Source organism: Ixodes scapularis, unplaced genomic scaffold (genome assembly GCF_016920785.2).
Source record: "Ixodes scapularis isolate PalLabHiFi unplaced genomic scaffold, ASM1692078v2 PGA_scaffold3__209_contigs__length_174095766, whole genome shotgun sequence".
NCBI lineage: Eukaryota > Metazoa > Arthropoda > Arachnida > Ixodida > Ixodidae > Ixodes > Ixodes scapularis.
Genome location: NW_024609868.1, coordinates 25,833,330 through 25,847,147, shown reverse-complemented (window position 1 = coordinate 25,847,147; position 13,818 = coordinate 25,833,330). Strand labels below are relative to the sequence as shown.

Here is a 13,818-nt window from a genome sequence, read left to right as displayed (position 1 = left end):
AACGAGGAGGGTTCGTGATTAAAACTAAGTTCTCTGCACTCTAAAAAAAAAAAAAAAAAAACTTTGTGAGTATACTTTTTTGCACAACACCTGCAACTTACGGAGGCAGCTCGGCGAATGACAATGCCGAAACATATGTTTATACCAAAAAAGGGCAGTCTGAGACATTAAGCAATGCAAAACGTCACGCTTGCATTGTTTAATGTCACAACTCAGACTGCGTTTTTTGGCCTAAAGACTCTAAACATATGTTTTGGCATCGTCATTCACTGAGCTGCCTCCGTAAGTTGATGCGATTGACTTTCCTAGTGTTGTGCGGAAAACTAGACGCACGGGCTTTTTTAGAGTGTGGGCTCTGCAGCGCGAGCTTTCGCTCCACGCGCTCCGAGCTGTGCAGTGCGTTTACGCACTTAGTCACCGATCCCCCCCCCCCCCCCCCCCCCTTCTAAATAGTGATACGAAATACGGAAAGAAGGCAACACTGCCTTGCGCTTCGTGATTATGCTTTCCGTAAGCAGTCGTGCAGTGGGTCTTGGCTGCAGTTGGAACAATTTTGCGGGCACAAAATTACATAGAAAATTCACCTGCTCCGCGGATGACTAAGGCATCGACGATCGACAAATAATGCACTATCGCAGCTTATGCACGCCACATCGATTGTTGCACTGCAGACCCGTTACCGCTATACTGCGGTCCGCGGCAAAGTGAAACTTATTTTCCGACGTAATCGGTCCATCTGACTCCATCAGCAGTTGAATTTGCGAACATAGCCAATTAAAGTCACTGGGCGGTAGAATTAAAGGGGCCATCAAATGATTTTTTCAACTTCTTCCTCCTTAGCTTTCATGCTCAACTCAAAAGCGAAATGAGAAATCACGTGGTCGTCACGTGTTTGGGCACTCGTACGATGACTCCAAGCTTCCACGGTGTGCTTACAAAGCACTTTGTAAGCACACCGTGGAACTTGTCATTCTCATGCGATGAAAGGGAGGTCGGTGGCCGAGTGCATGGGCTAGCGCACACCAGCTTGGAGCACGTGGGGCGAAAGGTCGCGCTGCAGAACCCAGGATTCTGCCTGTTTCGATCTGGATGAGCATCGTACCGGAGTGCGGTCGTGTATCGTTACTGTGTGGCGCAGGCTAAAGGCCCCAGGCTAGCGGTTGTACTGCACTGGCTAAATTTCTCATCTACAGCTGGGAGACTCGTCGCCCGTTGAGGCAGACCAAGCTCTAGGCTGTATAAACATTTACACAACCCCGATTTCGCATACCAGTGCCGTCACTGCACTCATTGGCCACGAACGCGAATCCAAATATACGTCGACAGATTGATGGTTTACGAGCGTATATGTACAGTATATACATCCAAGTGAAGCAGTGCTGGTGTCCAATGCGTGAGCTGGGGCAGGCTGACGGGCTTTGGGTACCGCGGGTCTCTCACAGTGAAAAGGCGAAAATCTTTCGAAGGAAAGGACGTACGAAATAGTCCGCTATATTTTATTTTATTTTTAATTTCCGCACCAATAAGCAGGTTTTTGGCTTTCTACCCTGTTTCCTTTGGCCCACTAAACGATAGTGATTAGTAAGATTCCAGCTGAAATTATTTATACAAGCCTAAAATTTATTTCATGGTCCATTTAAGAAACACATGGCGTGACCATGCATGCATTCACCTATTTTTGTAATCCGTCCCTCTTTTTTTTTTTTTTTGTCAGTTTCGATTTTTGCAATAATGTTGGCTGCCAGTGACGATGAAACGTTGACTGGCGGCATAATAACGCCTTACGTTTCCGACGTTCTACGTGACTTTCGTTCCTTTCTGTCTTGAAATGAACAGGAATGTCCAGTCACGTGCCTACACATTTGAAAATGAACCGGAGTTAACGTCTCGTTAACGCGACAGACAACATCGTATTCGCTCTTGGATTCAGATAAACATATACATGCTCCGAATGCGCCTCGTCATTGGATTCAATAAAGGGCTGATACAATCGGCCGTGTGCGGTGAGCGAGGAACTGGTCGTCTGTTTGTAAGCGAGAGGGCAATTAGGCAAGAGTTGCTCCCAACGAAGATGACGTCAGCGTTTTCGTTTTCCCGCAACATCCTATGGCAAGACTTTGCTGACAGTACCACTGAGACGTCTGCGTGGTTTGGTGAGCTCAGTCATGCTCACCATGCACGTGATTGAGACTTCTCGCAGCGAATGGTCTCTCGCTGTATACCTTTTGAGCGTGTTTGTGTGTGCGCGCATTCTCTTTGTTGCATCTTAAACAACAAAATTAAAAGCGAGGTGATAAATTAACAAAACACATCATGTTGTTTACGATATAGTTTTGCAAACTGCTATTCATCTGGAGCAGTGTCGTCCTAGTTGGAATTATAAATTAGTTTTTTTCTCCGATTATTTTGTATAGCTGAGCATTTTAAAGCTGACTCCCCTTCATGGACCTTGATCGTGTAGTTTCACAGTACGCATAATTTGTTTATTTTATGTCAGTGACTCAGAGCCACTTTTCGTCGGTTGTGTGTCTCGTTGGGAACAGCAAGGAACCATCAGGCCGCATCGCAACTTCAACGCTGTTGAGGACGCAAATGCACTGAGGAAGGCCATGAAAGGATTTGGTACGTTGTGAAACGCCATCACTATCAAAACAGCGCCTTTTTTATATTTTTGCAGTTACATTTTCCATATAATGTGTCCTGATAGAGGTTACTGTATACATTCACGAAATCGCTTACCAAATTTTATTTTAAAAGTTTTACCAATTTCGAGAAGGAAAAAATCAATAAATCTTGTTATTAAGGTGGAGGCTAGGACGAGTCTGTAATTCGTGGTAAGATACAAAAGCTCAAAAAGGACAGGGGCACAACAGAAAGACACAGAAAGAAAACAAACAAAGACAAATGAACAAACGAACAGTAGCAAGCAATAGCTTCCTTGTTTGTACTTCCTAATTTTCTTTCTGTTGTGTCTTCCTGCTGTATACAATAAATCGCAGTCACACAACTGTTGAATTTATAAAACTAGATTCTTCAACTTCCGTTCTAAAACAATAGAAATAATTTCTTGTCCTCAATAATCTGGAATTGAAGGAAGCGCATCATGCGGCTCTGTCGTTGATGATGACACGCAAGCTAAATCAGCCCCTGGTTCTTCATATGAAACAACCACACTAAGGCAGTGAAGTCTCGTCGTTCCTCGAAGTACCTCACACTGAAAAGATGCTTTCCGTGAAGAACGGCGCGATTCCCTTCGTGCACTTAATCAAACTTCCACAATAACTCGTACGAGTTTGCATTATTAATATTATTACATATTTTAGGAACGGACGAGAAGGCGATCATCGCAATCCTGTGCAAGCGATCAAGCGACCAAAGAATGCAGATCGTAGCGATGTACAAGCAATGCCACGGTCGGGTAAGTTTTCCGGTTTTAATTTATAATGCCGTTCGAGGTACCCTAAAGTGGGCGGGGACATATTAGACTGAAGGATCAGTGTAACTTGAAATTTATTTAATTTCAATGCGTATCGGATAGCTCTATACAACTTAAGAATAGTTAATTTTAGATGCCCACCATTTTACGCTGCCTTGTTGCTGCGTAGACGCAGAGTGACTGAGAGTTCTGTGGTATGCCAAACGAGTCAACAAATTCGCGAAACGTGAACTCGTCGGGACCACGGAGCATCTCCAATAAACTTTCAAGGCTCGGTTTTCACCAAAATTGTATACACTCTAAAGTAGAACACGTTGCCTTCATTTAGGGATCCGAACCACGCCGATTTTCCTGAGGCTGTCAAACTACCTTAATATCCCGAGAGATCGCCCACCTAAAAGCGAAAGCAAATCGGGTGAAATTATGGAATAGGGTAGCTTTCGGTGTACAATAAAAAAAAATGCTAGTTTTAGATTTTGTGATCTGCGAAACTTGTGGTTGCAGGGAGGGGCGATTAACCAAAAACGACCGTCCTTAGTCCGCAGTGCTCACGCGGGAACGGACGGGGACAATTTCTTTTCCATTATTTACCTGGTCCCCACATCAAAAGCTGTCCTTTCCAGAGAGCAATGTTCGCTTATCTGCTGAGGTCACCATTGGCCAGGGCCCTGCAATTACTAGAAGTGGGCTACCTTTCGGTGGTTCTGAAAAATCGCAAATCCTGCCAAAAATAGGGGTGGGTTATCTTTCGGGGCTGAGGCATCTCTTGGGATATACTATATTAAGGTAGTTCAGAACAACCCTCGCCGTCTCAATCTTTCTATTTATAATCACACAATCAGCATAACACTGACGAAGTCTAATTTTATCACAGCTTCGCAGCCAATGAGACTGTGGTATCGGCCGATAAAACGTTGAAGAACGAATCACGACGCAAGAAGCGTGAACATTATAAGCCAAGCGCTGCTTATTTTTAAGTTGTCTTGACAATAGTTTGTCCCAACCGTGTTTGTCACGACGTAGAAAGGTTTCTGACCTCACCTGTTTTGTGAAGTTGACCATCGTCAATCTTTCCGAGGTTATTTGTTCAGTATTCCTCTCTTATCGCTCCTCTGTCGGCCATCAACATAAAATAGGCGCACCCCTTGTAATGCGAACACTTCTTGTTTTGTTCTTGTTATTGCAGCAGACGACTGGAACCATTATTCCTCGGAGATCGTATCTACATCCGAGTTTTGCTTTATTCCGGCAATCCTCGTTCATGTATATTTATGTTTCGGTGATTCTTCTGTTGTTTTTAATGTTCCCGTTTTTTGCTTTATCTTCTTTCTGGCATGCGTCATTTCTATTGTTTCCACATTGCTGTGTACTTTGCCGCATCTGTTTATTTTCTAACATTTTTATTTAACTTCCCTCTGCAATGCTTCAGCGCTTTAGGGTTAATGGCCTCGTTGCAGTTCTGTTTACATTATAGAGCGAAATCAAAATGTAACTTCTAGGAAAACAAATAGTTTTGTTTTTTCGGTGGCTGTTGTCGAATAATAGCTCTAGAAACTCTCGGTACGGCGCACGCGAGAAATGCTTTCTCTTTGTACTTTGCCGCGTTTTAAAGGGACCCTAAGAACATTTTTTTTTTTTTTTAACAGTCTGGTTGGTACGCCCGACGGAGACGGTAGACACGACCGAGATGGTCATTCCGGAATGACCCGTGACGTCATGGACTTCGCGCGCAAAATTTCAAATAAATCTCATGCCGTTCAATATTGCTCTAAAATTTTTCTTTCGCGTAAAATTTATTTCTAGACACGCGTATCTCAACGAGACTACTAAAAAAATAACGTGTTTTTTTTTCGTTTTCAGGTGTTTTTTTTAAGGTTTTGTTATGCTCCGACGTTGAGCGCAGCGAACACGGCGTAGCGCAGAACGCGCGCGTTTTATTGCCCGGCGAGCAGGAACTCGATATCTGCGACCAATCAGTGGCTCTGACGTCAGTCTGACGTCACGTCACATCACTGCGGTGGCGTTGCTGTCGACGCAGCGCATGCGCAGACGATTTCTTTCGCCCGAATCCGGTTTCTGTACACCCGCATGGCGGCAAAAAGGGAACTTGCTTGTAAACAGCATATTAATTAACAAGCCTACAAATGTTTAAAGTATTTAAAAAAAAATTCGAAAATATTCGAAGATTTAGAATACCAACTCATAAATGGCCTTAAATGCACCGATATTTTAGTCGATATCCTGAAGTTTAAAGTATTTGTGCGTGTCTTCAAATTGACGTTAACTTCTTCGCTTTGGCTTGCCAGACCGGCTTCGCTGTGGCAAATCACCGGCGTATAACGATGGGGGTGCAAATAAAAACGGCTTCTTTGTGTTATGCCATGGATTACTATCGATGCGGTCCCCACGAACGCCATCTTACGTCACCAGACGTTGGGCATTCGCTCAGATTACCGGAACGTAAGAGGACCGTATACTTCCAACATACTTTCTGTCCGAAACTAAAAGTACCAAGCACAGCTCAATAGATCGATATACCCCTTTCAAATCGATTCCCCCTTTTGTTAGAAACGCATTTAAGGTGATCTCGTTGGTTCATTGCGTTGAGGATGTGATCATCTTGGACTTATAGACACGAATACACGCTGGATGTGAACGTATATTTCTTTCTTCCGCGTGTCCGTCTCAACAAACTGCCAACATAGATGTAAAGAAATTATATATATATATATATTGTGCGCGCCCCGTATGCAATACGGGGCGCGCACAATAGGACTTTTAGAGAGCGTCACGTCCCAGAACAAACTACGGCCTACAGGTGTTTCAGTACACACTACCCACACAATTTAACTTTTTAGACGAGAAATGCGTTCACACTAAAGTTGCAAACGGAAAGCCGTTATACCACCAAATTGTTTTTTCTCTAACCGTGTATTATTTATTTTTTTATATATGACCTGGGTTACTTTATGCTTAAATATTTTGTTAGGTTTTTCGCCCGCCAAACTGACAGATATAGGGGGTAGGGTACCTGTCAAGCTGCATTATCACATCTTTTTGCCCCGTTTCCTTATCCCAATTTTGTACTATCGGTGTAAAATGGACTGAATTAAATTGAATTGAATCGAATATTTGCTTAGGTTCAAGCTGGCGCCATTCATAAGTTCTTTTAGATCCGAAAACATCGCAAAGTGTTGTGTGGCAAATGTATCGCGGTGTTAGCCGATCCGCCATATTGCGGTGTTTTAGAGCTTTGAAAAGAATAGAGGTCGGAATTTCAGGTTCAACTCACTCATTCACAACTCGCTCAAAATAGTAAAATGTTGTCATTCCCTCACTCTCATATTTACGACTAGAAACTCAAAACCCACTCACCCTTACCTTCACGGCCGCATTCATATTCAATCTCTACCCTGCAAACTTATGAGTTTACCGAACCCATAAAATCACCAAACTCACGGACCTCCCGAAGTCACGCCCATCACTCAAACTTGTGAACTCACTCATCATTAGCTTACGCCAGGGGGTGAGGGTGACAGGTGAGCAAGGACGCTCACGAGTGAGGTTTGCCAAAATACAAAAAAGTCTCCAGATCTTTTTTTTTTTTTTCACGGTGTAATTGTTTAACGGTGCTGGCCACAACAGGACCTCATCAAAGACATCAGGTCGGAGCTCCGCGGCCGCTTCGAAGACGTCATGGTGGGGCTGCTGTACCCGATGCACGAGTACCTGGCACGCGAACTGCGCAGGGCCATCGCGGGCCTGGGCACCGACGAGGACTGCCTCGTCGAGATCCTCTGCACGCGCTCCAACAGCGACATCAACGCCATCAAGCAGGTCTACCAGCAGAGTGAGCGACTCGCCAATTCGGCGCGCCGTGAACAGCGATGCGCAAGACGGGGACATGCATGTGCGACGTTGTCATGGCTGGCGTGGTTTCCACAGTGTGGCAGCTCCGCACTGCTGGTCGAGCGCGCGAGTTCGTCTTGCGTCGCATTCGTACGCGCTCCCGTGCGAAGGAGACGTCAAACGACGCGCTCGCGCTAGTCGCTTTAACATGTCGGAGCGCTGCGGACACTACGCTAACCTTAACAACGTATGGCAAAAAAAAAAAGTGATGTCCATCTAGGTTAGGTGGCGCAAGCTGCCGCCCGATATAAGGAGTACAGCCTTTAGCATCCATCCATCCATCCATCCATCCAGTAATTTGTACATCGCCTAAAATAACCAACACCGCTGTCCTCCTCTTCTTTCGTGGAAGGCCATCACAGTCAGATGGCGCCAACTCGACAATTGGACACGAGCAAGAGGCCGAGCGTTCTTCTGCGCGTTGATTGGACGCGAGGCCCAGCCGAACGCTGACGTAACACTCGTGTCCAATCTGCTGTCTTCGCCCGCTCTCACTGTAATGACGTTAAAGTTCGAATGCGCAAGTTTCGGTCATTCTTGGCGGCTACGTGTGTACGCACCGAACCAATCCGACTGCTCCGCATCGCCTGACCTTGCTCTCTGCGCACGAGTATGCGCAATGAGCACGATCACGAGATGTAAGACTGACGGTTGACTGTTCCGGGTGGCACTTCTACTGCCTGCCCTGCTCAACGGTGAACGGAGTACGCACCTTTTATAAACGCGACTCGGGGCACGTTCATTGCAGTGTTTCTGCATTTTGCGCAAGTATTTTCTTGATGGCTGCAGTTGCAAGCGCTCGCTGATCCAGAGTCTAGGTTGTGCAAGCTGCCGCCTTCAGATTTGAACGGCTCAGCTGTTCAAATTCAGTTCAAACTCCAACTAACTGGGCAAATGGATTGCTTTGAATCCAATTGAATTGGCTTGAATCCAATTGGCCTGTAAGACAAATAATCAGTTCGCCGGGTCCCGTAAATCGCCAAGCGAAACGGAATCCCATCGTAAGTAGTGGAACTGAGAAGACAAAACACCTGTAAATAAAATTAAAAAACCCGGCATTTTTGTTTATATTTTAATAATAATAATAATAATAATAATTTTTATTTTTGCACCCGTATGGGTTACAGACGCCGGAGCCACGGACAAAAAGTCAACAAATGTTGACTTGACGGGGTCCGGGCCCCGTGCACTTGGCAGACAGCTATGGCGATACAAAAATAACTGCAGAGATTACAGCAATACGTAAAATACATATATAAAAGAGACCTAGGTTTCACAGGTTAACGAAAACAGCTCTATACAAAAAGTAAGTACAATGACTTAGGGTTTATATTGTAGATGTCCACGTCATCTACGCAATATTTGTTTAGCAATGAGGGTAGATTATGTTTTAAAGACTGGTAACTGTAGTTCGTGCGAAACGGAAACACTTTCCATTCCTCGGAGTAGCGGGTGCAGATGGTGGGTATGTTTTTGATTAATCCCGATGTCTGTTTCAGAAAATTAATAGATTCAGGGGAAGAAAAAAGAAATGATCGAGTCAAAAGGTACTCATAAAAACGATGTATATTTATAATTTTGTATCGTGAAAATAGAGCCTCTGTGTGGGCTAAGAAATGAACGTTTCCAACAAAGCGCAAAACTTTTTTTTGTAGTAATAATATTCTGTTCAGATTTGTCCTTGTGGTCGTGCCCCAAACGAGATGGCAATAGGATATTTGGGATTTAAATAATGCATGATATATTTGTAGTTTTATTTTTTCGGGGAGAATGGCTCGACAACGTGCAAGCACACCTACAATTTTGCATAATTTGCTGACGACCTGGTTTATGTGTTTATCCCACTGTAAGTTATCTGAAAATATAATACCTAATGTTTTATGTTCTTTCACTAATTCAATCGGCGTGGATTGAAAATGGAGAGTTTCATTTATATTTACCTGTTTATTGGACGGTTTAAATAAAATTGCCTTTGTTTTTGTATCATTAATATATAGGCCATTTATTCGCGACCACAAAAAAAATCTAGACAAAATTAAATTTCCTTTGGTTATTAGGTTATCCGCATCCGCGTCACTGAGGAACAGACTGGTGTCGTCGGCATACAAGACAAATTTGACATTTTCGGAAATATTCACAAGATCATTGATATAAATATTAAAGAGCAACGGACCCAAAATGCTACCTTGTGGCACGCCATACTTAATCTGCAACAGTGATGAGAAGTGACCATCGATGATTACAGATTGCCTACGTTCATATAAGTAAGAATACAGAAGTGAAAGTGATGGACCGCGTATACCATACCTACTTAGTTTGTCAATGAGTATGCCATGATTGAGACAGTCGAAGGCTTTACTAAAATCAATGAAGATGCCAAGTGTCAAGAGTTTGCTTTCTATATTTTGTAATATGATTTCTTTTTGCAAAAGAAGCGCAGATTCGGTAGATCTTCCTTTTCTAAAGCCAAACTGAGATTCTGTGATTACAGAGTGTTTGCACAAAAAACTATTCAGACGACAAAAAAATGATTTTTTCGAGTCCCTTTGAAAAAACAGGCAGAACAGATATGGGTCTATAATTTGACAGAACATTCTTATCTCCACCCTTATATATCACGGACACTTTTGCAAGCTTCATTTTTTGCGGGAATTTTCCGCACGATAAACACAGATTAAAAATATGTACAAGGCATGGTGTAATTATATCAAGAACAAATTTAATTGGTTTTATTTGAAGGTCGTCAATATCACACGTTTTGCTGTTTTTTAGGCCCATAAATACCCGAAACACTTCATGTTCGCTTGTTGGATCAAGAAACAGGGTTTCACTAACCCTTTGATAAATGCCTTCTACTGCATCCTCGCAGTATGAACTCGAGGCCAGGTTGACAAAATGAGAGTTAAAACATTCAGCAAGCGAGGTTCCAGACAGCAATTTTCCATTTACCTGGAGCTCTCCTAAAAAATTATGTTGTCTGCCGGGTTGGAGAATTTCATTTATTGATTTCCAGACGACATCTGGACGTTTTTTTGCACATTCACTGAATAAAGCTTTGTAGTAATCATGTTTGGCCTTCTTGAGTTCCGACGTCAGAGCATTGCGATACTTTTTGAATACTATCAATTTACTCGGGTCCCTTGTAGTAACGAAATTTTTGTACAAACGGTTCTTATGCGTGATTTTTTTAAGATGAAGAGGCGTTACCCAAGGCTTTCGAATTTTCTTTGATGCAGAAGTTGTTTTGTAAGGAAACCATCTGTTATAAACCTTTTTTAAAATGCTAAGGAACTTATCGTAGGAGTCATCTATGTTTGCTTGTAACGTAACTGGCGTCCAATCTATGCTTGCAATCTCGTTTCTAAACGACAGTAAGCTTTGATCAGATATGTACTGGAAAGAAAAAACATTTCTTTTTACTTTAGCCTTTGTGTTCGAATCACGGAAAGATATAAAAATTGGAGTATGATCACTAATGTCGCTACAAATAGTGCCAGCACTATTTACTTGTGTAGTTTCGTTTGTAACAAAAAGGTCGATCACACTTTTTGACGAATCAGTGGTTCTAGTGGGCGACGTGATTACGTTTAAAAAACCGTAAGAAGTAATAATGTTATTTAGTTGCTGTGACAGACTCGAGTTTTCTTGCATGTTCACATTAAAATCACCTCCTATGATAACCGATAAGTTATTTGCAGACGCAAATTCCAAATAAGTGTCTAAAAAAGAAAAAAATTTGCCGAAATCTGTTGAAGGCGGACGATAAACAACAGAAAAGAGTTTATTTTCACACTTCAAACTCAAAATTTCATAGTTCTCCGTGATTTCCGTAAACGAAAGCAGCTTTTCACACTGAAACTCCCGGTTTACCATGATTGAAACACCACCCCCTCTGCGTTCACTTCTATTAAGAGAAAAATTATTATAGCCTGGTAAGATTAGCATATCCTGGTCAGACTGACACCAAGTTTCAGAAAACATTATAACGTCAAAAGTAACTTTACACATCTCAAAAAGAGTGACAATGTCATCAACTTTGTTTTTTACGGAGCGGGTATTTAGATGAAAAACAGCGATATCCTTTGTACCACAACAACTTGCAATATCAGTTGGTAGAACTAATTCGTGATAGTTCATAAGGAAAAAAAAAAGTACTAGTTTTAGAAATCAACTAACATATTTTAGCAAGGTCATCCTCATGAGTGATAGTAACAACGGGAGCGTCATCAGATTTTCGTGCCAGGATTTTGCAGTTCCGAACCCAGACATATCGCCATTGGCACTCTCGCTTTTTAGCCTGGGTCATTCCCAGTAGCCGTTTAAGAGGGGGGCATAAGTGTTCATTCACAAACACAGGCGCGGCTGTATCAAAGCCAAGATCTGTAGTAGTGATTCGTTTTTTCTTTGCCTTTTCAAGAATCAGGTCACGCGTGTGCCTGTGTTGAAACTGCACGATCAAGTTACTCTTTCCAGGGTCTCTGGTTGGCACTCGGTGACATATGTCTATGTCTGAAACTGCAATGTTCTCGCCCACCAGTTCGCCGATAGTACTGATTAGATTCATAACGTCCTCGTTTTCAACTCGTGGAATCCCCTTTATTTCCAGGTTTCGATTACGGGAGTACTGCTCGCATTGAATGAGTCTCAGTTCAGTTTCACGAGCGGTCTTGAGCATGACGTCATACTTTTCTTGAAGACCGACAGTTTTTTTTTTCCAAAGCGGAGTTTGCTTCCTCGGCTGCTTTCAACTTTGCTTTCATGTCTTCATAATCCTTGTTTATGAAGTCCATGCTAGCCTTTATGCCCTGAAGTTCCGACTGAACGGTACGAAATTCCGTCCTGAAATCGCGTTCAAACGTTTCTCGAAACAGTTTGTGTTCTTTTTTTAGATCATCTTTAAGCTCAGCAAGCAATTTAGTTATGTCCTTGGTCATGGCGAAAAGAATGCTCAAAAATAAAAATTCGCACAACAAAAGCAGGGTGACAGTGAAGGTAGAGGGCTCAACAATAAAAATTCGGACAACAAAAAGGGCTTGGCAGCAGCGACGACAGTAATACACAGTGGATAAAAAGTGTAAGCAACGATAACCAACCTGCAATGGTAGCGCAGATTTTTAGAAGCGATGTTCAGTCAGCCGCCGCCACTGCCAAAGTGCCGAAAGAACGTGTAGCGCCTCCTCCTTTGTAGCTAGGTGTCGCTAGGGTGACAGTCCAACTGGCCAGTAGCAGTTTCCCACGCTCCGTCGAAGATGACTTGCACGTAGTTGTTTACGCGCTGGCTTTGCTTGTGGTTGATCGCACTCGATGAAGATGCTTGAGGACCGCGTGTTCCAGCTGCGTGTGGTATCAGGGGCAGCCTGCAATGGTAGCGCAGATTTTTAGAAGCGATGTTCAGTCAGCCGCCGCCACTGCCAAAGATATATTCTGCGGATTCTGTGCGACGGAGTCGTTGTAGGGGAACAGATGCATCCATACGTATGGCTCTTTGACCTTATACTATTCTTTCAAAGAGTTCTAGACCGACTTTCCAAAAATAAACTCCGTGAGTCTTAATTAAGAAACACTGAATTAAAAGCATTACAAGAAAAAATCGGGCTTGTTATAGCTCATGAAACGCAACCTTCAATTGGTTCTGCACTCCCGTGATAGCTTCAACAGTGCTCACGTTAAAGCTCTTGTAAATTCAACTTTGTTACAATTTGGAGTAACTTAGAAATCGGTTAAATTAGTTCCCCTATCGTTATCATGCTGACAAATACACGTATTCGCATCGGTAAGTCTCCAAATCATTGCTACGTGTCCTGTCCATGCCAGAAATTGTGTCATAAAAAGAGTGCTGGATCAAAAGAGATACATGTTACTTTCTGGTCTGCCCCGTAAGCTGAACAATCAGTCAGTATTCGCTACAAACATCAATATCATGGAATTTTTTAAAGGTAATTGGAACGTCCTTTACGTACTTTTCTGAGTGTCTGTAACTGTCACTAGACCAACATTAAGTGATATCTGTGCTTGTAACTTCATTACGCTTTATCTAAGGTAGCTGTGTAATCTAATTACTTGTTAAGAGCGTAGCCTTTGCTGCTCTGCACCGGATGTTCCCGCTGTATCATTCAGATAGTCTTTCTACGGAACATATGTCTCTACTGCGCAGTCTTCAACAAGGACTTGGAAAGAGACATCATCGGAGACACGTCTGGTCATTTTAGGAGGGTCCTGGTATCCATGTGTAATGTAAGTACAATTCGTAGACCGTGATGCCACGCATAGTATCCAGAGCACGGCTATTGGTAACATTCAGAGTTCATCCCGAGGCAGGAAATCGAGCGAGCTATTTGCGGAGAAGTTCTGGTATCGGCGCTTGGTGGAATTTCTTCACAACCCAGAGTGAGGATACTTCAACTTACTCTGCAAGTCCAAGCACGTGCAATGCCAAGCTTTTATGTACTATGACAAGTAAAACATAATCGCGC

The 13,818-nt window shown here is 43.0% G+C and overlaps 1 protein-coding gene across 1 annotated transcript in view; it reads left to right on the top strand.

The window, feature by feature from the left end:
• LOC8039165 (annexin-B12-like) overlaps positions 1 to 13,818 on the top strand; it is an 82,575-nt gene that overhangs the window by 56,908 nt on the left and 11,849 nt on the right. The window contains exons 2-5 of the mRNA XM_040212543.3: positions 2,498 to 2,622; positions 3,324 to 3,418; positions 7,082 to 7,286; positions 13,500 to 13,579. Coding sequence (XP_040068477.3) covers positions 2,498 to 2,622; positions 3,324 to 3,418; positions 7,082 to 7,286; positions 13,500 to 13,579 — 505 coding nt within the window. The remainder of the gene's footprint in view (positions 1 to 2,497; positions 2,623 to 3,323; positions 3,419 to 7,081; positions 7,287 to 13,499; positions 13,580 to 13,818) is intronic.